This window comes from Zygosaccharomyces rouxii (assembly GCF_000026365.1).
Source record: "Zygosaccharomyces rouxii strain CBS732 chromosome D complete sequence".
In the NCBI taxonomy this organism is placed as follows: Eukaryota; Fungi; Ascomycota; class Saccharomycetes; order Saccharomycetales; family Saccharomycetaceae; genus Zygosaccharomyces; species Zygosaccharomyces rouxii.
Window position 1 is genome coordinate 207,565 of NC_012993.1, and position 13,793 is coordinate 221,357.

Sequence of the window (13,793 nt, forward strand, 5' to 3'; positions counted from 1 at the left end):
GTGGGCCTTATTGACTTTCTCTGTATTGTTGTTCTGCTATTAGCTCCATTTCTTTCAAAGTCAAATTTTCCCATGTGGGTTCGCCAGTAGTTTCGTCAATTCCTGCTAAACAATCGAATTCTATCTGATCCTTAGAAATCGCATCGATTTCCTTTTTTAATTCAACTGCTAAACTTCTAATCACATTCTCGTTGCCTTTTGAAAGGAACCATGAACATAGATCATCCAACAGAATTTTGTTATAAACGTAGTAGACGTCATGGAATCTGAATACTTCGTGAACGTCTAGTATGCAACGAGCTATTAACCTATGCCCACCACGTAGTAGGTAATAGACAAAATTCCAAGCTCTGAGTATTAATTCAAAATTTCTGTGGAGTGGATAGCATAGAGATCGCCTGGTACCAGTTATGACCGCGGCTTTAATGATAGACACGGTACCTAGGTCTTCTTCCAACAGTAGCTGTTGGTCCAAAAATGATATTTGTGGGACTAATCTACCAATAGTCCATGCACTTTCAGTATTATGGATACCATCATTTTCAATTTGTTCAAAGATGTAACCGAATAAAATGTTTAACACGGTTACGTAAGGTGTTTTAGAATCTTGAATTAGATACTCCTTTCGAGGAATATTGTTTTGCATTTGGGTTTGCTCTTTATCTGAAAACTCTATTGGCATGGTCGAATTCTTTTCCTCAGTGGATTTGTACCATTTCAAATACTGTTTGACCACAGGTGGTGTATTTTGGAGCACCTCTTTTATACCATTTATTTCTAGCTCTTCAGGAGATCCATATTTATATACCATGTATTCTGAAACATAATATTCTGCATCGAATTTCAATTTTTCTTTTTCAAGTCTTTCCTTAACACGATCATTGGAACCAGTGTGTTCAGGATCATCCAATTCGTTTATATCGTTGCCATTAGCTAATGAAACAGATATAATCGTATCATAAAAATTGTCAAATCCATATTTGGTCTTGAGAATCCCGTCTGTAGTCTCGGCAGGTTTCTGCTCAATTTCCCAATTGAAAGCTTCGCCTTGTTCTTCCAAAGATTCAATTCTATGGTCACCACTGTTGTTGTCATCACCACCAACCTCTTGAATTAAGGGTCCCTTTTGTGGGGCTTCACTAGCGGATTCTACATTAGATGCACCCAGGATATCCCCCTGTCTAGCCAGCAGTTTCGTGGGGACGTCTAGATCTTCAAAGAATTGTCCCTTCACCTCTTTTGGCAGCTTGATATCAATGGATTCATCCTTGGATTCGTATCTGGCAGTTGAATTCTCATCATCAACCAAGTTATGCGGAAACCTCAATCTCAAGTAGTAGGGTGACAGGTGGAATACAAATACGTTTTCCTCTACTACCATTTCAAGTCCAGCTGCATTGAACCGTAAACTGGAGACATTGACTTTTATATGGACGAAATCATCATCCTGGGTAATTCGAAACTTGGGAGTAATCATAACTGAAATGGGACAACACTTTCTCCTTTTTCACCTGAGATGGATTATATAAATACTCTTAAAGATCGGAATTATTATTTATGTATGTCGTTTTTTGTCAACGAGACTATGCGATGAGATGAGATGAGCTTGAAGTGAAAAATTTCACTATACAAATATTACTAAGTATTGAGTGTAATATTAGGATCATAGTTCCAAGCTGTATACCTCACTACATTTCCCCATGAGTACTGAGAAGCCTGCGGTCCCAAAAAGAAGATTTGTTGGTGCTAGGAAGATTGTTGGTAATAAAGAATCTGTGGTCACTAAAGATGTTTCTGCCGTTACCCACAAGCCAAGGTCAAAGGTGAGTGTTGGCAGGGCTATCAATCACATTCCAGATGAAATCATGAATGATAAGGAGCTGAATGAAGCCATAAAAGTTTTGCCTTCCAATTACAATTTCGAAATTCACAAGACCGTTTGGAATATCAAGAAGCACAATGCTAAGAGAGTAGCACTACAGATGCCCGAAGGTCTATTGATTTATTCGCTGGTGATAAGTGATATTCTAGAACAGTTTTGTGGTGTGCAAACCGTTGTGATGGGTGATGTCTCCTACGGTGCTTGTTGTATTGATGATTATACCGCTAGAGCATTGGAATGTGACTTCATTGTTCATTATGCACATTCATGTTTGGTACCGATAGATGTCACTAAAATTAAAGTTCTTTATATCTTCGTTACCATCAACATTGAAGAACAACACATCATGAGGACGCTGCAGAAAAATTTCCCCAAGGGTTCTCGACTGGCAACATTTGGTACCATTCAATTCAATCCTACAATTCATAGTTTAAAGGATAAATTGTTGAACGATGAGGATCACATGCTGTATCTAATTCCTCCTCAGATCAAGCCATTGTCCAAAGGTGAAGTTTTGGGGTGTACTTCAGAGAGACTTAATAAGGAACAGATTGATGCCATGGTTTACATTGGTGATGGTAGGTTCCATTTGGAATCTGCTATGATCCATAATCCTGATATACCGGCTTACAGATATGATCCATACAGCAGAAAATTTACTCGTGAGTATTATGAACAGAAGGAATTGGTTAAGTTGAGGTCAGACGCTGTGGAAGCGGCTAGCAAGGGTAAGACTTTTGGATTGATTTTAGGTGCATTAGGTAGACAAGGTAATCTGGCAACCGTACAAAATTTAGAAAAAAGTCTTACAGCGGCTGGTAAAACTGTAGTTAAAATTATCCTTAGTGAGATTTTTCCTCAAAAGCTTTCGATGTTTGAGAACGTCGATGTATTTGTTCAAGTAGCATGCCCCAGATTATCCATCGATTGGGGGTATGCATTTAATAAGCCTCTATTGACGCCTTATGAAGCTAACGTTATGCTTCAAAGGGATATAGGATTTAATCAGGATTATTACCCAATGGATTATTACGAGGTTAACGGTTATGGTCGCGGTAAGATTCCTGCACACGCTATTCACAAGGAACAAGACGTACAATAAGGGGGGGAAGATATGTGTATATATGTTTTTAACATTATGTTCAATGGTAGTTATTTATTCTTATTCTGAGTTCCCTTGGTCAATACCAACTAGAGTGTTAAACTCTTGTTCAGAGAAATTGAGAAACCGCTGAACAGACTCCTTCTGTTCGGGATACAGATGCATTAGTACTTTTCTAAAAGTCACATAGAATAATGACAGGGTCGAGAAACAAGTTTCACAAATATAATCTGCGATCGTTGGTGACGCTAGTTTGAAAAGCATGTTTTCTTGTACGTCTGTAAGAGCTTGTGGAATATACGTGTTGAGCTTCTCATGGACGTTTTTCTCAATGGTGGAGAGGTCCATTAATGGATTTTCACATAACGACAAGTACATGTCATAATCTAATTCATCTTGCACTGAAGTAACTGGAAAAATCATATTGAATAAATTATAATACAATCCCATTCCCGTATTTTCGAACAGTAGCTTCTGTTGTAATTCTAACAATTGACTAACTAATGAATTCAATCTGTTTTCAATCATCTGAAAAATCGAACTAACTTGATCGTCCTGTGCAAAAACTGTAGTGGTGAACGGTTGAAATCTGGTTTTGATTAGATCAAAGCAATTAATTTGCATCGTTAGTGAAGAGAATCTACTCGTTTCGTTTTTCTTGGCTAATGGGAATGCAGTTTGTATTCTTTTAATTAGAATGTCTTTAATGGGATTTTCCACCACCTTTTGTAAAAATGCCAAATCTATCACTTTATGACTTTCCTCAGTATTTGCTTGTTGGTAAACTTCAAATAAATCTACAATTTTGCCAATATATTCTGATAACCAATCCGGTGGTAATAAATCGTCACTTGGTTCAACGGGTAAAGATGCGAGTTCTTTCAAAAATTTAACGTAATATTCAGGAATTTTACCTCTTGCTGAACATTCCAATTTGTGTAAATTACTGATAAGGGCGCTGTTCCTCCTTATACCTTTCCTTTCAAACATCAATTGGTACAAATTTAGTAGTCTCGCTATTTCCAAATTGACCACTGGATCCTCTTCAAAATTCACAATTTGTTCCACTCTGATCCGACATGAATTGGCCAAGGATTGTACCGTTTCGTTTAAAAGTTTTTCATCCAATCCTTGTAAGTATTCTTTGTTAAACTGTGGGACCGTTATTGCGGAATCGTCTAATTGGAATTTGAACAACGATTTGACAAAATCTGCTTCATTTGCAATAGAAGAATGGATATTCGCTAAAACGTCACCAATGTAACGTAGGGGATCTTGTGCAGATAGTAAAATTGGTTTTGAATCCTTAGGGTTAAAATCAAATTGAGACAGAAATTCATCTAAAACACTCTTCGATCTAACGGACGTCACTCTTTTCAAAAATTCGTTAAAATGTTCTAAATCATTGGAAAGGTAGATTAAACTCTTTTGAAATAATATGAAATTTTTATCATCAGGATCGAATGATCTTTCACCTAGAAGTTGAGAATTGGATTCATAATTGTGTAAAAAATCAACTAAATGGTTGAAAACTTTTTTATTGACAAAGCTTAGCGTTTGATTTGTTTGGGAAATTAAAGAGCTGCCGGCTCTTGAAGATGGTAATGCCAATAGATAAGTTGCTCTTTCTTTAATTTGTAAGGCTTTATCCACAATTTTAAAAAATTCCAAATCCACCTCACCATTAGCTATGATATCATCTTCTAATTGATTCAAAGTGAATTGATCCCTTAATGCAATAAGAAGTTGTTTTTTCAATTCTAAGGATTTAGCATCAGCTCTTAACTGGTTGACACGATCTGTAACAGAATCATCCTCGTTAGACTGATCTGCTTCTGTTTCTTCCACCAGTTGTTGGCCCGTTTCTTTGATATTATTCACAGAATTGGACCAACGATTAATTCTTCTTACAATTGGTCTGAACTCTTCCAAAACCGTTAAATGATCTTTTAAAAGTTCATTTTCTAAATCACTTCTTAATGATTTCCTTTCTAAAATTCCCAAATAACCTGGATTAATCAGTCGTTTTTCATCAATATTTAGTTTATCTCTATTTCTTTCGAGTGATTGTAATGATTTCCTCAATTGTGATCTTGATTGGTAATTGCTTAGTGAATAATCGTTAAGTACTTTGGACAATTTTTTGGATAATACTACATCTGTAGCATCTGTTGGTTTGTTTCTATTATTAAGATTATCAGGAAGTGATAATTTAGCTCTGGTGGGTTCAACGAATTGAGAGCTGCTTGCTTCTCGTGTAGGTATTGTAGGTATTGTGGGCACTCTAGCGTCATCAATATTAAGTTTTTTCATTGATAAATTGGCATAATGAGTCATTTTGTCGTAAAGATTACGATTTTCTTCATCTTTATTGTTAATATTATTATTATTATTATTATTATTACTGTTATTGTTACTGCTGGTACCACCGATTAGATCTGGTAATTTAAATGCATCTTCCTCTGTACCACTGGTAGGGAAAGAGGATAAATTGAGCGTTGATGAAGGTTCCGGTAATTCTTGAGAAGTTTCATTGGGAGCATCAAGTGCGGCCAATGCATGGTATTCTAAGAAATCCATTGGATTCGTAGTTGCCTTCTATATTTTATTCGAAGATGTGTAAACGTCATTTTGTTGGATCTTCTCTTAAGTTATTTTCATATCGAATGCAAGGGCGTGATAAGTTGTAAGTTTTCGTGGGAATGAGATACATTCTGTGACGTTCCCTTAACCAAGAATACTGAAGCTTCTATGGCCAAGTTGGTAAGGCGCCACACTAGTAATGTGGAGATCATCAGTTCGAATCTGGTTGGAAGCAGTTTCTGGTCTTTTTTTCATGTTTAGGAATCATTCGTCTCGAATGACTCGTTGTTTTCCGTTTTCCATTCCCCTCTCCCCAATTGATGGCACCGGACCATAAAACACCGATTTACCTTGCCGATTAAAATGTTATCGCTTGATACTTTCCGCACGGTACCCCAATTACCCCTCCTTGGTCATCCCTCTTTTTGGATATGTGACCCAAATAAAGAAGGGTGGTCAGCGGTGAAGGTGTAAATCGTCCCTTTTGGGATCGCCTTGCATCTCCAACCTGTATAGCGATGCATGATAGCAAACAGATAGATTTCGAATTAGTATTGAGAACAAATTTTTCACATGGCTAGAAGCTTCTGATAACTATTCGTCCTCCGGGATATTTTATTTCCGCTTCTGCCTTTCCCATCTCGCATTCTCTCCAGGAAAGCTGCATGCGACTGCATGTCTCGACGTGCGACGCCGTGCGGCTGAATAGGAAACCTTCAGCCCCTCCGAAAATAATACCAAGAAAAAAAAAAAAAAATAAAAAGAACCTGTTCACACCTTGGGCCTAGACTCATCTACATACCCTACATACTGTAAAAAAGAAAAATATGCATTTTCCAATGCGCCCATAGAGAGTCACATAGTAACAATCAAGCACTCAAGCCCATCGTGGTCGCTTTGATCAGAAATGCGTTAATTTGCGTTTGGTGTTGGCTTTCAAAATTTAACTTCCCCCTTCCTGTGCTCTCCATTCCCTACTATTCCTTTGATCAGGTCTCCTCCAATCATTCGGGATTGGTCGTCTTTCATTGAACCTATCAGTTATTGCTCCGTCTGTAATCCTCGGTGAGGTTTTTTCAGGTGCATACGTAAATTCGTGTTCCCAGCCAATACTACCACTGCTTCTTGTTGACTCCATTGATGGTCTTCTGACATCTTCCCACGATGGTCTTCTCCACTGTCTTTGCGTTGCATGTACACCTGGATAAGAATATCTATGACCATGTGTATTGTAAAAGGACGCTAAATTAGATAGCGTTTGTACGGTTGGTTCTCGTCGATCGTATCCATAGTTATCCACGGTGATAGAATCGATAATTGTGCTAATGGGTGGGAGTCTCTCTGGGTATCGTTCACTTGAATTGCCAGCAACTGTAGGTTCTCTTTGTGTCATACCAGGAGTCCAGCTCATGGATCTAGTTTTTGGTTGTTCAAAAAGATTTTGCAAAGGATGAACCATTTCGAAATCATTTCTCTTGAATCCATGATTTCTTGCATTTTCACACAGCTGTGGGAAATCAGGCCCAAATATCGGTACTAGCAAATACCGAATAGGAAAGCAGAACCACGTACAGATTAATTTGGCCATATCTAGGGGTAGCCAAGTACCTTGGATTTTAATGTAACCTCCTCTTATCCTCTGCATCACATCTGAAAGTGAAACTTTTGATGCTTCTGCGAATGGAACACCACTGTGAATCAAGTGGTTTCGATAAGTTTCCACCAATTGTCTTTTGAGGTCCCTCGAGATTCCATTCCAATGCAAATCGCTATATGCCGCCGGACCACCTTGTTTATTAGTATTTTGATCTAACTCCCCACCGCTGCTGTGCCGCCTACGTCTTCTTTCTAGAGAATGACCATCGTAAAACGCCTTCGTAGTAATGAATTCAAGTTCTTCACGACACATTTCGGCCGCATTCCGTTGATTCTCCCCGATACGTGGTAGACTGGAAAGACCCCTCATAACATCTTGGTACAGCCTCTAAATTCCGGTTAGGAAAACATAACCAGAATCATGGGTCCACAGAACACAGTTATTAGGATTAATCAATCGAGATTGCATGGAATGTCCCAGCTTTCTCAACTTGAATTGTTGATTCTTTGTTAAAGAATCCTCCATGTTGTCCTGCGACTCCGTCTGTACTACGCCGCTCAATATCCCGCTTGAAATGTTCAGCCTCGCACCAGTCGCACTGTCAAGCGACATACCATTCTGCTGCATACCGTTACGAACATCTGGCAATGAGTATTCATAACAGTCTAGTGTATTGCCCTTACCTTGTCGAAACAGCTCAGCGACGTTACTTTTGTAGGAAACGCTCTTGATATCAACGTTTGGCTGTCGCTCCTGCGAGTATGATAAGAGTGTACCGAAATAAAGCCTTTGGTAGTCATCTAGAGGTGACTTCGATAAGGTGACACTGTTAACATCAAACCGATGGATGGGATACATATTCTTACCTGGGTTTGTCTTTTGTTAACATAAAAGTGTCTATAGATAAGAAGAGAGGGGTCCATTTGACACTTCATTTTCGAGCCGATGGTGCCTTGGTTTATGTATTGAATCGAACTCGAGCTACAATGGGGGAAAATAGGAAGTAAGGGAGCCGCGCGAGGAGCGGCCAGAACAGGGGTAGAAAAAAAAAAAAAAAAAAGAGACGGCCGACCTACCGCGTTAAACGTGGTAGGGATACGCGACGCATAGACGGAGGGGATAATCATTATTACCAGTGTCATCGTTACTGTCGTTGTTATTATTTACGGTGTCATAGAATGGCATAATTGATTGATTGAGTTAATAGGCTTTGCAGGGAGGGTTTATCGATGACACTCCCATTCTCGCTCATTCTCGCACTATTATGATATGCGAAGCGCAAGGCAGGCACAAACTTAAATAGCGTACCGATCCGAGTCAACCATGCTGAACTATGGAATATGCATCTAGAACATAACATGTAAGTACAGCAATTTATGTGTATATGTAATTGTGTATCAAAACGCCTTCAATGGACTACTCCGTGCTATCTAGTTTCTCCAGTAGGCCGGTACCCACATTGTAGAGAACTGCATGCACCTGTAACCTTCCCTCCTTGAGAGCTCTCTGCACAGTTGGATTACTTTTTACATTCACGTATTGTCGTTGGGCATTACGAATAGTTAATAGACGATATGGGTCTTGTGAAGCTGCAATTTCATCTTGGTATGAAACTCTGGTGTCTTCCAGTTCTTGTAGATAGTGTGCAAGGTGATTGCAATTATTTTCATGTAGATCGTTCAATTTTCCATTAATACATGTGGCTACTCCACCACAATCGGTATGACCACATAGAACAATTTTGTTCACATGCAGGCAATCGACGGCAAACTCTAAGGTAGACAATGTAGTGAGATCGTCAGGTTTGCAGATGTTGGCAACGGAACGCCAGGTGAATACTTCACCTGGCAATACGCCGAGACAGTTTTCATTTACACGGGAATCGGAGCATGCGATGAATAGAGTGTGTGGTTGTTGTCCTCTACCATTGGTAGGAAAGAGATCCGGGTGCTCCTGGCGGGTGGCCTTTGTCCAGTCTTGATTTGCTTGTAGTAGGTCAGTCAGCTGTGATTCGTGAGATAGGGTAAACATCGTGAAGCGGCTTGTGATGTGATGGGAGGTTAGAGAAGGGGAAATTAGACAAGAGATCCCATTTCTCGAGAGGGCCCATTATTATATGTCTCTTCTCTTGTCGGTGTTACTCTTTTTTTTTCATTTATGTATGTATTTCATCATGATGACTTGTTGGATAAACGTAAACTCATACTTACGTAAGTGTCCGGAGTGTCCGGAGACTGCCGAAAGAGAGGGGCAAACGGAGATAGATCACAGCTCAGGACGGTAGTGTCCGCGGGGGAGGGGTATGCATATGGAAAGAGGAATGGGTAGGAAGCGATGGATGCCGCCGATGTTGGCTTGGATGGCGTGGGCCGAGCAATGACCAACGTGGGAACTACGAGCAGACTGCGAGTGGAGCGAGTAAGAACCGTTCTGGTTCATTGCAAAGGAACCTACTAGAGCCATACGAGATCAAGTGGAAAGATTCCAGCATTCGAAATGGTTACTCTGTGCTGATTTTTTTTTTTATTGCTTTTATCGTTTAGTCGTTCAAATGACACTGAGCGACAAACAAAGTTAACACCTCGAGACTAAACGGAAAACACAAACTGAACACAAATGCTCTTGACACCAAGCTGCGCCATAGCAGGTCGAGCGGCTTTGACCTTCAGCAGTAGGCAAGCAGAATTCTGATCCAGCTCCTACGCGGGTAGCACGTGACTTTGCCCTTCACCCGAAACTGTTCGTACCCACTGTAACCGATAGCCTCAATTCGACATATATGCCTCCGGTAGGTTCCTTTGAAAAGAACCAAAACGCAGTTTTACTCGCTCCGCTTGTGAATGTCTAGAATGAGCGGAGAGACCAGCTGCATGTGATTATCTATGTCGTTATCAGTCATCGTGATAACATTCCCAGAATTATCCATCGAAGAAATAACCAAACAGCTCCGAATTCTCAGTCTCAGCCTCCTTTTTATCTTTCATTGATACTACTCAAGAATCCATGTGCGGCGAAAACATCACTCACCTACCACATGGTTTCTCTAAGGACAACCTTCGCAAGTATACCAAGAAAGATATGTTACCGATTATCAATGTGTAAATCACATAACGCACGGCTGAAAACTCCGAGAAAATTGTCCGGGGAGGAAGGGTGAGTATTTCTTCGTCCGACGTTTTTGTGCGTGCGGCTGAATCCCTTTTTCGATCTAAACCAATTTGGAATTTGTGAAAGCAATTGAACTCCAAGGATAAAAAAGCTAAATTAATTCTCGAAACTTATCAAACATTCAATAAAGGTTATCTTTATCATTTCTCTAACAATTTTGTTTTATGGTTTCAAAGGAGAAAAGATCTAAAGATTCTGATTCAAAGATGATCGAGAAGAAAAGGTCAAATAGTAGGGGTTTAGGAAAATTACCATTGCCACTACCACTACCATTGATCGCCTTTGTTCTGTTCGTATGTGCAACTTACAAATATATTTTACCACTTAAGGTGGAAATGGTAGGTTGGCCCTCACAATTTTCTCCACCATTTAACGAAACAAACCGTATTATCATTCAGGATTTTTTCAAGCCATATGATCCAAGTTATCCGACATCTTTACCTACAACAACTTACTACAGGAGAATTAATTTACGCCCATTATCAGCTCACAGAATTTCAAGAGCTAATTTTACGTTATGGCTTGAAGAACAAACTTCAATATCTTTTGAAAAAATATTAGAAAATATTGGTGATTCTGATATCAATGATTTATACCAACAAAATGTTGCAGAAGGTGCTGTTATTGCCTCCCCTTCGAAGGATAAGCCAGACTATTTCTTTCAATGGCCCAGAGATGCTGCTATTACTGTCAATACTGTGATTTCTAATTTAATGGGATCTGATAATGCCATCAACTTGACACTAGCAAAAACCATCGTCAAGTATTTAAATAATTCCGCTATTCTACAGAGGATACCTAATCCATCCGGTGAAGGTGTAGGTGGAACCGATCCTCAGTTGAAAGGTCTTGGTGAACCAAAATTTGAAGTGGATAATAAAGCATTTGAGGGTAATTGGGGGAGACCTCAAAATGATGGTGCGCCATTAAGATTAATTGCTACATTCCATTTCTTAGAAAAGTTAGCTAAACAAAAGATTCCATTATCACAATTATTATCCAATTTGAAGATTGATGGTCTTTCATTCCATGATGAAGATAGTCTTTTTGAGAATTTAATTCGTTACGATTTGGAATTCGTTTTGAATAACTGGAAAGTGGATTCATTCGATCTATGGGAAGAAGTTAAAGGTCGTCATTTCTTCACAAGTTTAGTTCAACTTTCTGCTACTAAATTGGGGATAGATTTTATGAAATCTAATCCAGATAGACAGAAGGACCCACTACTAAAGGAATTACAAAGGACCTCCACAGAGTTAAACGACTTTTTAACACTAGAAGGTGGATTTCTCAATCCTCACAAGAACTACATTGTAGAAACGCCTTCTAGTTTGAATAGTAGATCAGGATTGGATACAGCTGTTTTAATAGCATCCTTGTTAACTCATGCCGATGATGGTGAAACTTCTCCGTATAATCTACCCTTTGGTGTTAACGATTCAGGAATTTTAAACACTTTACACGCTTTAACCAGTATTATGGCAATCATATACCCTGTTAACCACCAACGTTATAGTCCACGTATGGGTGTGGCTTTAGGTAGATATCCTGAAGATGTTTATGATGGTGTTAATACGTCTGAAGGTAATCCATGGTTTTTATGCACTTCAACTGCTGCACAATTACTCTATCAGTTGATTCACAAAATATATGCTGAAGAATCAGATTTAGAAATTCCTGTCAATACTTGGGAATCCAAATTTTGGACATCTATATTTGAAGGTTTTGAAGCATACCCATCTTCTTTATTTATAGGTGGTAATAATGGTAGTGATGGTGCTTTCCGTTTAGTGATTCCATATAATTCTCCAGCGTTTCATCAAACGATGGCTTCGTTGTTAGATTACGGTGATTCATTTTTGGATAAGCTACGTGAACATGTTAGTGATAACGGATCCATGAGTGAACAGTTTAACAAATATACAGGGATCATGCAAGGTGCTCGCGATTTAACGTGGTCACACGGCGCATTATGGAGTAGTTCTCATTTTAGAGAACAGGTACTACCACTACTATCCAATTAAACTAGTATACATTTTTTCTCTCTTATTTTACTTTATTTCATCTGTGTTCTTAGTGAATATTAATGTTAGTATTTCATGATGGCATTTGGAATCCAACTTTATTTGCTGTACGTTTAACCTTTTCCTCCTGTGACATCCTAGCACCGGGATTATAACGTTCGATTAATTCATCGTATTCACGTTGGTTATCGACAAAGGCAGCAATGTCTTCTAAATGTTGAATATGACGATCGTCCTGTGCACTAAGGATTTGATCTCTAAGGAAACTGGTATCCTGAACAAACAACAATTTTTTATCATTTTCAGGAGCCTTCTGCTTTAGAATTTCCACACGTTTATTTAAAGTTGCCATATCTTTGATTAATTTCATTCTTGTTGATGGATCAATGTCTTTCTTTGCCTGTTCACGGGCGATATTCATCCTTCTATAAGTTAACAGAGCTAATTGCTGTTTCCTCTCAGCCGCTCTTTGAGCAATGCGTGCAGTACGGTCAGCACGTACGAATGCCTTAATTAGAGATTTATAAGTTTGTAATTCAGGTTTCATACTGCTTTCACTTTCTGTCCACTTATCTTTTCTACTATAACGATAAAGCTCTGGAAGCTTATAATCATCGAGGTTGATGAAGGTTGAAAAAAAACCACACCCGTACACCGCATCTCGAATATTAGTAGGCGGTAGTGGGACATAAGTTACATATAACAATACAAACTATGAAGGACATATAAGTTACACACCAATTGCTATAGTAATTTTTTTTTTTTTTTTTTTTTTTTTTTTTTTCAGATTCAATACATGCTTGATCGGAAGAACATCTAAAGTAGTCCCTGTTTTAATCGAATCGAATGAACAGCGTTTTTCACCGTGCTCCACCATACCTCGATTTACAATAGAGTAGTGATTAAAAACGAGTGAGGTTGTCATCTTGGACCGTCCCATAATATATAAACGGGATTATACCAACAAATCAGGAATTTTGCTTTGCATTTCCCATGAATGCAGAGTCGGCTCTCGGTTAAATTATCTGAATGAATGCCGACCTTTTACCTCTCCCCGCAATACTAGTGCCATACAGTAAAGTTCCTACCTACGCAAAAAGCATTTCGGTTTCTGCAAGCGGGTGACTTAAATCGAGTCCCATATACCAAAACCCCAGGTTTTTGTCCGGAATACTCGAAGGTCAATTCTTCTGTACATTTTTGGGCAAACCCGGTTTAAGTGTTTCCAATGGTGATTGCGAGGAAAAATCTTGAGTTCTCTTTTGATTGTCTTTTGAACTCCTTTACCCGCGATTATATGGTACAGTTGTCATGGTAACCGTTCTCGATTATATCTGTAGTAGGATCATTAGCCCACTCCCAAGGAATCCAAACATTATCTCTCCTGTATGCACTAATTTCTTCAACTTACTACCGGTATTAGAACAAAAAAGAGAG

At 38.9% G+C, this 13,793-nt stretch overlaps 7 protein-coding genes and 1 non-coding gene across 8 annotated transcripts; 3 read left to right on the forward strand and 5 right to left on the reverse strand.

Moving 5' to 3' along the window:
• Positions 1 to 7: 7 nt before the first annotated feature.
• On the reverse strand, positions 8 to 1,477 carry SHQ1 (Hsp90 cochaperone SHQ1; the record flags this gene model as incomplete). Its single annotated transcript, XM_002496502.1, has 1 exon — positions 8 to 1,477. One exon carries the CDS (start codon positions 1,475 to 1,477, stop codon positions 8 to 10), a length of 1,470 nt encoding a protein of 489 aa, XP_002496547.1.
• A 223-nt stretch (positions 1,478 to 1,700) lies between these two features.
• On the forward strand, positions 1,701 to 2,984 carry DPH1 (2-(3-amino-3-carboxypropyl)histidine synthase; the record flags this gene model as incomplete). Its single annotated transcript, XM_002496503.1, has 1 exon — positions 1,701 to 2,984. The coding sequence occupies one exon, from the start codon at positions 1,701 to 1,703 to the stop codon at positions 2,982 to 2,984; it is 1,284 nt and encodes a 427-aa protein (XP_002496548.1).
• A 60-nt stretch (positions 2,985 to 3,044) lies between these two features.
• Positions 3,045 to 5,564, reverse strand: COG6 (Golgi transport complex subunit COG6; the record flags this gene model as incomplete). Its single annotated transcript, XM_002496504.1, has 1 exon — positions 3,045 to 5,564. One exon carries the CDS (start codon positions 5,562 to 5,564, stop codon positions 3,045 to 3,047), a length of 2,520 nt encoding a protein of 839 aa, XP_002496549.1.
• A 165-nt stretch (positions 5,565 to 5,729) lies between these two features.
• ZYRO0D02706r lies at positions 5,730 to 5,802 on the forward strand. The gene has a single exon. It is a non-coding gene; the product is annotated as a tRNA-Thr (tRNA).
• Positions 5,803 to 6,510: 708 nt separating this feature from the next.
• On the reverse strand, positions 6,511 to 8,022 carry XBP1 (Xbp1p; the record flags this gene model as incomplete). The annotated part of the gene is made up of 2 exons (XM_002496505.1): positions 6,511 to 7,538; positions 7,779 to 8,022. 2 exons carry the CDS (start codon positions 8,020 to 8,022, stop codon positions 6,511 to 6,513), a joined length of 1,272 nt encoding a protein of 423 aa, XP_002496550.1.
• Positions 8,023 to 8,580: 558 nt separating this feature from the next.
• Positions 8,581 to 9,195, reverse strand: NCE103 (carbonate dehydratase NCE103; the record flags this gene model as incomplete). The annotated part of the gene is made up of 1 exon (XM_002496506.1): positions 8,581 to 9,195. The coding sequence occupies one exon, from the start codon at positions 9,193 to 9,195 to the stop codon at positions 8,581 to 8,583; it is 615 nt and encodes a 204-aa protein (XP_002496551.1).
• Positions 9,196 to 10,496: 1,301 nt separating this feature from the next.
• On the forward strand, positions 10,497 to 12,356 carry SGA1 (glucan 1,4-alpha-glucosidase; the record flags this gene model as incomplete). Its single annotated transcript, XM_002496507.1, has 1 exon — positions 10,497 to 12,356. The coding sequence occupies one exon, from the start codon at positions 10,497 to 10,499 to the stop codon at positions 12,354 to 12,356; it is 1,860 nt and encodes a 619-aa protein (XP_002496552.1).
• Positions 12,357 to 12,429: 73 nt separating this feature from the next.
• Positions 12,430 to 12,903, reverse strand: FMC1 (Fmc1p; the record flags this gene model as incomplete). Its single annotated transcript, XM_002496508.1, has 1 exon — positions 12,430 to 12,903. One exon carries the CDS (start codon positions 12,901 to 12,903, stop codon positions 12,430 to 12,432), a length of 474 nt encoding a protein of 157 aa, XP_002496553.1.
• Between the last annotated feature and the right edge of the window lie 890 nt (positions 12,904 to 13,793).